Source organism: Pseudorasbora parva, chromosome 5, assembly GCF_024679245.1.
Source record: "Pseudorasbora parva isolate DD20220531a chromosome 5, ASM2467924v1, whole genome shotgun sequence".
NCBI classification, from domain to species: Eukaryota; Metazoa; Chordata; class Actinopteri; order Cypriniformes; family Gobionidae; genus Pseudorasbora; species Pseudorasbora parva.
This window is the reverse complement of record NC_090176.1, coordinates 39,053,902-39,066,268: the sequence shown is the minus strand read 5'-3', so window position 1 is coordinate 39,066,268 and position 12,367 is coordinate 39,053,902. Positions and strand designations below refer to the sequence as shown.

Below are 12,367 nucleotides of genomic sequence, written 5' to 3'. Positions count from 1 at the left end.
AAAGCTGGATTGATGCATTTGTTTCAGGATTCTTTGAAGAATAGAAAGTTCAAAATAACAGCATTTAATTTCTTATTATTAAAATCTTACTGACCCAAAACATTTAAACAGTAGTGTAATTTTTGACCAATTAAATGTAACCTTGGTGAATAAAAGCACCAAATGCTTTCATAAACACAAGTTCATGATGATTCCCAACTGTTCAGTGTAGTGTAGTTCTAACACAAATAATGAGAAATGTCTGAGATGCACACTACATTGCCAAAAGTATTGGAACACCCCTCCAAATCATTGAATTCAGTTCCAATAACTTCCATGGCTGCAGGGTCACTCTCAGGAGCTCAGTGAATGGCAAGCGTGGTACTGTGATAGGCTGCCACCTGTGCAATATGTCCATTCGTAAAATGTCCTCACTACTAAATATTCCACAGTCATCTTTTAGTGGTAAGCAACCGGGAACAACAGCAACTCAGCCATGAAGTGGTAGGCCACTTAAAACCTCACAGAGTGGGGTCAGCGCATGCTGAGGCACACAGTGAGCAGAATTTTCAGCATAGTCAACAGTATTTGTACTTTAATACTGTTTTTTTTTTTAATCAAATGGCCCTTTTATACTTACAACAGTAGTTGCTTTGAATAAAAGTGTCTGCTAAATTATTAAAATGTAGTCAATAGCTACAGACCTCTAAACTTCATGTGGCCTTCAGATTAACTCAAGAACAGTGCATAGAGAGCTTCATGGAATGGGTAGCAAGGTCCATAAACACATGGATGAGTGAGTTCGGTGTGGATGAACTTGACTAGCCTGCACAGTCTCGACCTCGACCCGAAAGAACACCTTTAGGATGAATTAGAGCGGAGAATGTCATTGAAGTTCATGTGCATGTTAAGGCAGGTATCCCAAAACTTTTGACAATATAGTTTACATGGAAACCATGGTATAAATGATCAAACCGACAACGGCACTACTAAATTTAGAAGAAAAAAAAATCTAGGTTTGTGGCCAATTATTCCATACATAATGTTAAATAATGTATATTATTGTTTATATATTTGAACATTTTCAGATACATACTGAGATACTGAGAACCACTGAAATTATGCAATAAAGCATGAAAACTCTTCACATGCATGTTCTATGAAAAGCGCTTGCACTGTGGTCACATTTACATTTAAATGTGTTTATTTAACCATGCACTGTTGCTTCTAAGGAATGCCAATTCTTGTCGAATTTCAGTCAGACATCTTACATGTCGCCGTGACTGTGAGAAGAGAAGCAAAATTACCCTGTAAGGAAGTACAGGTAACCATGGCATAAAGAGGATAAAATGACAATGACGGCATTAAATTACATGGACACGGTAGACGAGGTCCGTTGTCAATTATTCCTTGTATAGCTATTCCAGTAAGAATAAGTTCTGATAAATCGATGTTGCCACAACATAGTCTTGTGTTCATTAGCGAGCGATTTGAATCACGAAAGGCATGGGAAGGCACAGAAGACAACGTGACACGTGTGCAATGCAAAATCATGCCAGATGGAGAGATGGCCCATGAGTCTGCAAACTCTGTCTGCCAGGAATTCTGGGAGAGAGCAGATAAAAAAGTCAGGTGCCAACCATAAAATGATAATTGATGGAAATATTTGAGCTGGCTCCTCTATGGGGCATATGTTTGTTTCAGGCCAGCTTCTCTAGATACCCACTCCCTTTTTCCCTTCACTGATCAGGAATTAATGAGTTCCTCTGGCTCCCTCTTACAGATAAAATTGCAGCTTGCAATGCTGCTGTTCGCCTACCAGACTCCCTGCGGGCTAACGGTTTTGTGGATGTGCACAAGGCAGAACATACTGTCCTTTTCACCACAGCGTACCTTTAGTGGAGGGCAGGTGAGTGAGCCTGGTCAAGCAGGTGAGAGTGAACCAGGTGGCCGCCAAGGATGCGCCGGCAAACATCAGCACCAGAATTAGCTTCAGCATACCTCGAATATAGTCAGCAAACCTGAGGGCAAAAACAAAAAACAAAAGAAAGCAGGAGGGGAGAGAAAGAGAGAGAAGCTTGAATCTCGAGTCATAGCTCAAAGGTGACAGAACAAGACACGCAAAAAAAAACTACAGAGAAGGCAAATTATAGGCAGGCGCAGGTGAAACTTTTTCACAGATGTTATTTTCAGCACCTACGTCAGAGACCATGCGCGCAGGGAAAATCTTGTCCCTCAAAAACAAGCCTACTGGAGATGACTCAAAACAAATCCTCACAGTCTTATATACTTGATCCGCACTAACTTCATAGCTTTTGACAAAGTTCTCCACGCCGTTTCCTCTCGTCAGAAATCACATTTTAGCACCTTTAACATGATGTCAATAGCAATATCACTAGGGCACGTTATTCATCACCTCACTTCACAACAGAGATGAAAGCCATCATAATAAAAGCATTTTATGAATTAGTTAGTGTTTATTTGTTGTGTCTGTGTTGCAAGACTTACTTTTAGTAATGCTTATGGGATTTTAATGTCCTTTAAAGTAATTATTCACCTCGAAATGAAAGTTTTTATCATTTACTCATTTCAAACCTGTGAGTTTATTCAGTGGAACACTAATAAAGAAGTTTATCAGGTTGTTCATACAGTTCCACACAATGGAAGTGAATGGTGACCAAAGGAAGCCAGGCTCCAAAAACAACAAAAACGTGTCCCAATTTGATGATTTAAAAGGTATATTTCAAATCTTCTAAAGGAATTAAATAGCTTTAAGTGATGACAGAAATGTACGTAAATATCCACAGGAAAACTTTATAGCTCTCAAATCTAATTCCCATTCGAATATATTAAAACATGGCACGTCAAAATGTGCCACTCTAGGTTCAATGATATAATGCATACAAGATGATTAGACTACTTTTGCAATACTTTTATGGTGTTGTGGGCACCATTTTTCAACATTTCTCTTTTCATGTAATATGGGTTGGAATACGTGTCATGTTAGAACAACATACAGTCAAACTAAAAAAATATTCAGACACCAGGTATAATTTTTTTTACTAGTGGATGCAGGGCACTATAGTTAATTTATGTAAGTGAGGATAGCAAAATAAAAGGTAAACTGTGACTTATTATACCCCCAAATTCTGCATAAAGTGGACAACCAGTAACATTGATAGAAATTTGGGACCAAAATTTGGGACAGAAGTGTTTTTTTTTTAAATTGCTAATGTGACCTTTTACATCACAGACTGAACAAAATTAAAGGGTTAGTTCACACAAAAATGAAAATTCTTTCAATAATTAATTACCCTAATGCGTTCTACACCCGTAAGACCTCGTTCATCTTCAGAACACAATTAGAGATATTTTTGTTGTAATCTGATGGCTCAGACAGGCCTTCATTGACACCAATGTCATTTCCTCTCTCAAGACCCATAAAAGGCACTAAAGACATTAGTTAAAAAGTACATCTTACAACCGTGGCTCTATAATAATTTTATGAAGCGACGAGAATAGTTTTTGTGCCCCCCCAAAAAACGATACGCCGATTCATAACCGTTCTAAACTTTGCTTTGAAAACGGCCCATCATTATACAAGTCATTATTTAGTTTTTTTTTTGCGCACAAAAACTATTCTTGTTGCTTCATAAAATTATTGTAGAATCACTGTAGTGAGATGGGCTTTGTAACGACGTCTTTAGTGCCTTTATGGGTCTTGAGAGAGGAAATGACATTTGTGTCAATGAAGGCCTTTCTGAGCCATCGGATTTCAACAAAAATATCTTCATTTGTTTTCGGAGTAAGATTAACGGAGGTCTTACTGGTGTCGAACAACATTAAGAAATTAATGACAGAATTTTCATTTTTGGGTGAACTAACCCTTTAAGAATTGCTTCGTAATTAATTTCAAATATTCAATTATTTATATAGCACTATTAAAAAAAACTGCGGTTGACCAATGTGCTGTACAGAGAAATAATTAAACATAGGATAATAATCAAAACATGAAAAACAAAAACAAAAATACAACGACATTGAAACCAGATGAATCATGAATTATAAGCCATATCAAATAAAAATGTCTTTAACTGTAATTTAAAAATGGATCATGTGGGAGCAGTAATTAGGTAATTAGTTTACCTAAATTGGTATTATCTAATTGTATACCGTATTTTCCAGACTATAAGTCGCTCAGGAGTATAAGTCGCAGAGTTGAAGGAACGAGTCCACATATGCTTGAACTCTCTGCCGGGAGAGGCTCAGCCACGCGAGATGAACGCTGTGTGAATCGTTCTCGGCTGCATATTTTACTACATGCTGTTTGTATTTTGCAGAATAAGACTTTCTTTATGGGGGCCTTTTGTTTGTGTTTAGTCTTTCTAAGTCGTTGTCTTTAAGTTAATATTAGGCTACAGGAGCAGCATAGAGCGCATTCTCGCGGCTATATGTTTATTCTTGTCAGTCAGTATGAATTAAATTTGATAGGCTAAGTCGCACCTGATTATAAGTCGCAGGACCAGCCAAACTATGAAAAAAGTGCGACCTATAGTCCGGAAAACACTTAAATTTAACAGCTGGCAGCTGATTGGTTGATTGTAATCCGTCGCATACCTTTCTATCAAAGTTATCTGATATTATTTTTTAAACTATAGAGAATAAACAATGTGAGAAAAATGAACACATTTTGGTTTGACTGTATAAAGGAAGAACAGAATTCAAATTTGGGGTGAGCTACTCTTTATTAAGCATCAACTTGAATAGGTTATCAGACTCACTTTCTTGACCCAGCAGCATCGCCTACTTCTTTCAAAAAGCAATGTCACCTCTACCTCCCGACTGCTGTGTGACAATTAAAGTCTGGTGGTTTGTCAGGCATCCCAGTGTTTGCCCAACCGCTCAGTATACATCACATCACAAACCGTTAATTGACCTGCGGAGACAGCCTCTTATGATTCAGCAGTCTAGGATAACTGCACCATAACAGCGAACGAGGAAGAGTCTTTGACGAGAGCTTGCGGCAATTATATCCTCCTCCGGAATCGCATCAATTAGAATGTGCAGCCATCGCCCCTGCAGCTCAATTTTAATGCATCCATTTTTCTAAAGCGGACTTGACCCAAAGGGATGCGCTCTGCAGCAGAGAGCTGGTGGTGTATAATAACTCATGTTAACGCATTTGCTGCATGATTCGGGGCACAGGGAGGGCGCTGGACCCCGTAACTCACAGGGGCCCATTAACGAGGGATCACTCGCCAAACGACCACTAATAGGACCATGCTGCCGCGGAGACTTAGTGGGGCATCTGTTGCTTCTTTCTGCAACCTGTCCCAAATGAAAAGCCAATATGTGGAAAAATAGCTAACACATAAAAGTGCCAAAGCGACCGACGGGGTGTGCATTCTTTAATCAGCTTTAACAGTCCCCATTCGGCTTGTGACTCACGACTGAATTTGAATAACACACACAAATTGGGCAGCTCACAGGTCTTCATAGATGTTTAACCCGCTTTGTCCTTCCTATCTTAACGATAAAGCTTGTACCAACCCTGAAATAATGCAGCAATGTGACAATTGATTAAATGCTTAAGTAAACGGTTTTCAAAATGCAAAACCAGGCTGGATGTGCTGATTGGAGCCCTCCTGCAAACATTTAGTCATCAGAGACACACAAATCTCTAGCTTTTTGCAGACAACAGTTTGCTTTTTCTCTCATCTCTATGCCAGTGTCTTAATCAGTCTGTGCGATGTGACCATCTCATTAGCATATTCCCCCACTGTTCATAACAAAAGCTGATTTTAATAAATTAGAAAGAAGAGAATATATTAGCTTTGGGATCAGGGAGGAGCCAAAACACCATGGAAAAAAGTGGCCTATCAGAGACAGAATAAATGTCTTTCCAGCAGGAGCATAGGAAAGATCTGAAAAGCATGACACAAGTTCGACACTGGTTTATGTGCCTAGTTGCCAGGGATACAGTCATATGAGACCATTTAAAAGCTAAATAAAACCTTAGAAAGTTTCCAGAAACGTCAGCATTCTAGCATTTGTCATGAAACTTTAATAATTAGGCCTAAAACATTGTTGTGACAAGTATAAATATATAAAAATGCATATTTTGGTAAAAAAAAAAAAAAACTTTTCTTCTGTTGTTCAAATATTCTTTCGGGCAGGATGTTTTTTTCTGTCAGTGGCTCAGCACACAAACTGTGCCAGGCGTGGGTTATATTCATGAATATAAATTATTTTATGTGACGTTTGCCCTATTTGACGCACTGAAAAGTGGAAGTTGGTAGCCATTGTATCATATTACCAGCTGTTTAGCCCACTCCTAAAGTAGTCCAGTGCTGGTCTTAAAATTTACCATTTTATTATAGAAATATATATGCACTTTCTTTTCTTTGCAACAATAAAAAAAAAAAAACTTAAAAAAGTATAGGAGACTAATTTTGTTTTTTCTAAGAGTAAGGGGACAGTTTGCACAAAACAACATTTTTTCAGAAACTCGCTGGCGAATTTTAATGCCGACTTAGCATGTTGAATTGGAGGTGGAGCCTGTCAGTGAGAGATCACTCTGATAGGCTGTTCAGCTTGGCGAACCAGTGCACGAGAAGAGAAATGGAAGTAACAAAAGCAAGCAAATGACAATGTCAAGAGGGCACCCAGAGAAAGCTGTTTTCACTTTTCATTTGCATCTCATCTTTGATGATTTTCATTGAATTAGTAAGATCAAGTGCAGCTTTGTTTACAGTTTGTATATCCGCAGTAGTAGCTTTCGGTGTACCTTCTTGAATTACAATTACAGATGGTATGGAAAGATCCAAAACAGCTGGATGGAAGAAAAAAAAACAGAACAGTGGTGTGCATTTTAAAAAGGTTTAAAAATATTTTTACCTTGATGCATAACTAAAGGAGATGCAAGACACCTATTGAACCCATTGAGATGGCCGATGTAGATCAACAATTCAAATATACTTGGAATAACATTTGTTTTGAAATGTTTTGTTGAAGGCAGTGGATCGTTGCAAAAGCAATGCTTTGATGGCTGTAACTACGGTGCTTTAAAGCAGTTGAATTTAGAGAGAGTTTTAGAATGCTGCCAGTCCAACATGCTGTCAGCATGCTAAATTTTTTTCTAAGAAGTTAAAGAAATCTCTAAATTCTTCACCTTAAAAGCCAAACCCAAAGAGTCAGTAAAACTCAGTCCTGGATTCTTGCAGATATGTGACTAATGTTTAAGGGTCTGCTGCTTCTGTTTTCCATGTCACATGTACAGTAAATACAATCAGGTTGTAATGCATTACACACCCATAATTTCTCAGGCATTACTCACCTCGCCATGGCTACACCAAACACACAGCCTCCAATTATGGACCAGAACCCGATCCAGCCAGCATCCACCTGTTAGAATAGAGAAAGGTGTGATCAGAGGGGATTATCAGCTGCTTGTCATGCTGGACATCACTCATGATAGAGCAGCCTGATGGGTAGCGAGCCAGGAGCATCTGCAGTCTGAGCATCTGTGTCTATCAGACAGAAGAATAAACTGGAAGACTTCATGCTGTCCACAAAACATGTCTTTGATGAGCAATCGGGTTCAACAGCAGACTTCATAAAACAGATGGTGTGTATCCAGCATAGCTGAGGTCAACCACAGTATTGATCCTCTATGAGAGCTGAATAAAATGTTATACAGTGTCTGTCAAAGCAAAAAAATAAAATAATAATAATAATATAGATATTGCATATGAAAGAAGTCTCTTATACTCACCAAGGCTGTATTTATTTGAGTAAAAAACTAATTATTACAATTTCAAATAATTATTTTCTATTGTAGATGTAAAATGTAATTTTACTCCTGTGAAGGCAAAGCTGAATGTTCTGTCTTAAGTGTCACAGGCTCTGACCCAGTCATCTAGCAATCACAATCTGGCCCTTGTCAAACTTACTCAAATTCTTACGTTTGCCCAATTTTCCATCTTCTAACAACTTTGAAGAGAAAATGTTCACTTGCTGCCTAATATATCTCATCCACTAACAGGTGCCATTAATTATCATTATAATCTGGTCTGGTCTTTGTGCTATTGCTTTGGCAAAGTATGTCAAACAAGCATGATATGGATAAGTGCCCTTATCCAATTGCAATTGTATAGTCTGTTGCGTTGTGTGTTCATGCGGTCAGCTTGTGATCCAGTGTTTTAGTATCTCAGAAAAGCTTGGGTTTAAGTGAATACAGCAAGCTCCATCTCTGCATGTGCAAAGGACCTAGGTCCACCAACCATAATCTCAAAATCCTGTAGGAAACACTGCAATATTGACTGCGAGTCTGATTGATATTGCTTGCATTAATCTTAACAGTTCTATCAAGCAACTTCATATAACCCGTTTGTTTGTATATATCTTCTCTGCCAATAAAAATAGTTCTGAAATACACTGGAAAAACTCACTATGTCTCTCTTGTCCACTCACATCAGAGAAATGAAACTAACTGATATCATGCAATATGCAAAGAGAAAAAAGTTTCTGGTCAGAAAGTGTTACATCATCAGTCTTTGATTTGGCTGATTTGATAGCTAGCGTTGCTAACAGAGTGATCAGAAATGCAGGCTCTGTCTGGGCATCAGCCTTGATCCCCTGGGGGTGATGATGGAGAGGAGAATGCTGGCTAAGCTCTCTGCCATCAGGCACAACATCCCTCACTCAATGCACAGGACTGTCACAGCACAGGAAGGCACATTCAGCAAAACACTGATTCCACAAAAGAACATTTCTTTAGGTACTTCTTACCTGCGGCTATCAGGACAAACAACTGTACCCTGAGCTCAATCTCAGTATGTCTTTGGGTGGGTGGTATTGTCACTATTCAGAGAACATTGGGCTTATGAATATTACTTTGCTGATTGAAAGCTAATCTTCCTAGACCAGAGTGTCACAGTACCTAATTAACATTCATGATTCATGCTAATTAATTTAAAAAAATCCATTTTGATTTAGAATGTAGTCAAGCTCACCTCTGAGATGAACTGAAATATCAACAATTTATCAACAGGACACGTTCAACAATCATTTAAATTCATTCCATCCCTGTAAAATGGTCAATAACACACTGATTGTATATTTCTCTACATAAATGTAAGGTCACTCGTGATGTGTGAGGCACTCAATTTGTGCACAAATGAACATGACATTTATTTGACAGCTTCATCTTACTAGAATACACAAAATCGAATGTAATGTTTATTTTAGCATGTGTGGAGATTCAGCACAGTGCATTTTCAATTTCTCCACCTTCTTTTAACACTGTCCCTCTCTGGACAATCACATTCTCACTAAATGGCTGTAAGACACTGCTGCTCCAGGGATTTATAAGGTCTGAGGATACATGTGCTGATGAAATGTCTTACTGCGGGGGTAAAAGACATCTTTATCTGTTTGAGATAAACATCAAGTACTAAAACTACAGCGAACCATACCATATATCAGAATGTCATATATCATGCGATTTTAATGCGAGGCAGCAGTGGTAGACATCATAATTTAACACCTGCCAACGGGGATGTGCGCTAAAAGTTTGGGGTCTGAGAAAACCGTGGTTCCGGTGCCCCTGGATGTATTAATTGCCATTTCCCATTCTGTGATTTACAGTATGCCTACTGCTGTAATGCTGCTAGTTCGTACTGTTTCATATTTCATACCCTATGCCATTTCTTCTTGCAAAAAGTGTAAATCATGTGTGTCCAAAAAATCATTTTAAATTTTAAATTTTCTGTCATGCATATAGTGCATTGGGATGGTTAGGTCTCGGGACAAGGTGGAGAATGATACGGCAAATATGCCAATCGCATTGATATTACATTCAGTTCAAAAGCAACTTAGGAGTGGCAAGGCAAGAATGTACAATATGTTTTTTCTGTTGTGATATATACTGCATAGACTTTTCTCCAGGGATTCTAGACCTCCATGCTTGATGATCATAGCTCACTAACAATGGAAGCCTTAGGGGCAAAAACAATGGCATCACTCACTAAAAATCAGAAAACAACATGGCTCCCCCTATAGTTTTAATCAGGGCGAAAGAGCTCCACACACACCATTACAAAAGCAAGCCTTTGTTCGGAGCAGTTTGAGAAGTCATTCTTAATGTTTCTCAAACCCAGCGAAGCACCTTGAGTTTGATGATGACTTTTCAAGGGCAAAGGGTGTCTACCTAATCAGTACACAGCCACTGTGCGCAGGCTTAATGGCCATTCACCATTAATGAAGCAATTAGACAGACTGATTAATGTAGCGGTGGACCATACACTTGCTTCTAATTATTGTTGTACTGCTCTACATGCTGACTGCCTCGGGCTCTACCGTTCCACTCACAAATTACTGTGTGCAAATGTGGAAACTTATTTGTTGAGAGCGACTTTTGACACCAATCAAAATGCAAGAACTTAACTTCAGAATACAAACTTTTCCTCCATGACTGGATGCTTTTCGTTGCTTTCTATCCAAGTCAACAGAAAAATAATTCAATGTCCAATGATTAATGGATTAGGTAACTTGAATGATAACCAAGTAACCAAGCTTTATGAATTCTGCAGTAATTATGATGTAACTTTTTTTTATTTATTTAGTGTGTAATGTTGCTGTTTGAGCAATATAGTCAAAAAGGTCAAAGAAAAAGTAGATATTTTATTTTAAAGGAATCACTTTTTAAGGACTAAAACAAATGGCAGTTAGGGACTATAACACGTTTTTACATTGGTTAGTGACTTCACTAACCCTACAATTGACATAAACCCCTTTCCCTGGGAACACAAAACAAACAGGGGAGGCCATGGGCTGCTAAAGAGAAGAGGAAGAGTTGTTGTAGTAGAGCACATTTAGGAGTCTGCTCAAGCTATCGCAGCCATCTTTTCACATTTATTGCTAAAAGTACGTAACACAATGTAACAGCATGTCATAAAAACAAGATGACAGCATAAGTTATAACCGTAATTAAACTAAACTATACAGGTTCTATCTTCATGCAACATATATTAGCTGGCTTTGTATGAATCTCACAACATTTAAAAGATTTATAGATTATCATGACATAATATACTAATCAATGACATGGCTAATTTTACAGCAACATAAAATCATCAACTAACCATTCACGAACATCTTGAATCTTTCCATCATTGTCTGACTCTGGTTTGAACATAAAAGCCTGAACAGTTTCTGACCTTTTCAGTGCATGTCTGCCTACTTGAGCTATTCTTATTTGCATTTATAGGAACATACACAAAATCTGAGTTTTTTCTCACCCTCAAAAAGTGACAGTTTTAACATGCCATAAAAACAATCTGTGGGGTATTTTGAGCTAAAAGTTTACATACCTTCTGGGGACATCAGAGACTTATTTTACATCTTGTTTAAAGGTGATCTATAGGACCCCTTTAGCTCTTAACTACTAATTTAGTTCTTAAATGGCAGGTTTTCAAAGTGACTGAATTTATTGTTGAAGTTTAACACTTAAAAGGTAACACTTTACAATAAGGTTTCATTTGTTAACATCAGTTAATGCATTAACTAACATGAACTAATGATGACCAATATATTTTATATTATTTATTACGGAGTGTCTATTCACACTAAGTGCAAATAGCGTGCCTTGTTGGCAAGTGCGATTCGCACTAGCTCCACCTAACAATGCCTGGCTGTGCCTCAGTGGCACAATCAGTAAAGCGCATGGCTAATGGATCATTGTTCAGTTGCGATCAACACAGGTTCGAATACGCCTTTTACAGAGCTTGCTCTTCTCTCTTTTCTCATCACAAATCACATCAAAAAGGCATTTATTTTCAATAAAAATTAAGAAAATGTTCTAAATGTGCAAATAGTGCATAACAACATTTTTAATTATAATAAAAGCATTTATTGGGTAGGGTTAGGGTTAGGGGTAGGTGTAGGGAGGGATTTTATTTTCCCTTTAAGACGGCCTCTATTTAATCATTTAAATAAAAATAGTAAGTTATTATTGCATCCTGTTAATGTACAACAATAGTGAGGTGCAAATATGTATCTGTCAAAAAGTACAAATAACATTTAATTACTATTTATATTGCAAAGAACTGCAACTTGTTTTACATGGTGTAAATAGAATATATCACTATTTTATCACTATCACTTAGAATAGAATGTACAGCTATTTGCACTTAGTGTAAATATCATCTATCACTAAGAAAATATGTTATTTTCACTGAGTGTAAATGTATAATCTAGTTGCTGTGAAAACTGGGTGTAAATAGCAACTAGATCCTACACTTAGTGCAAAAAGCCGCTTTATTATCCTTTTTTTGTTAAATGTTAGTTTAGTAAAAATGTCACTGTCGATGTTAGTTCGCAGTACATT

General features: G+C 37.7%; 1 protein-coding gene across 1 annotated transcript in view; it reads right to left on the bottom strand.

Annotated features, from left to right (window-relative positions):
• The window catches only part of slc49a4 (solute carrier family 49 member 4), a 53,446-nt gene that overhangs the window by 10,431 nt on the left and 30,648 nt on the right, over positions 1 to 12,367 (bottom strand). Inside the window, exons 6-7 of the mRNA XM_067444238.1 lie at positions 7,316 to 7,383; positions 1,873 to 2,000 (exon numbers count right to left, since the gene is read on the bottom strand). Of these exons, the coding sequence (XP_067300339.1) occupies positions 1,873 to 2,000; positions 7,316 to 7,383 (196 nt within the window). The remainder of the gene's footprint in view (positions 1 to 1,872; positions 2,001 to 7,315; positions 7,384 to 12,367) is intronic.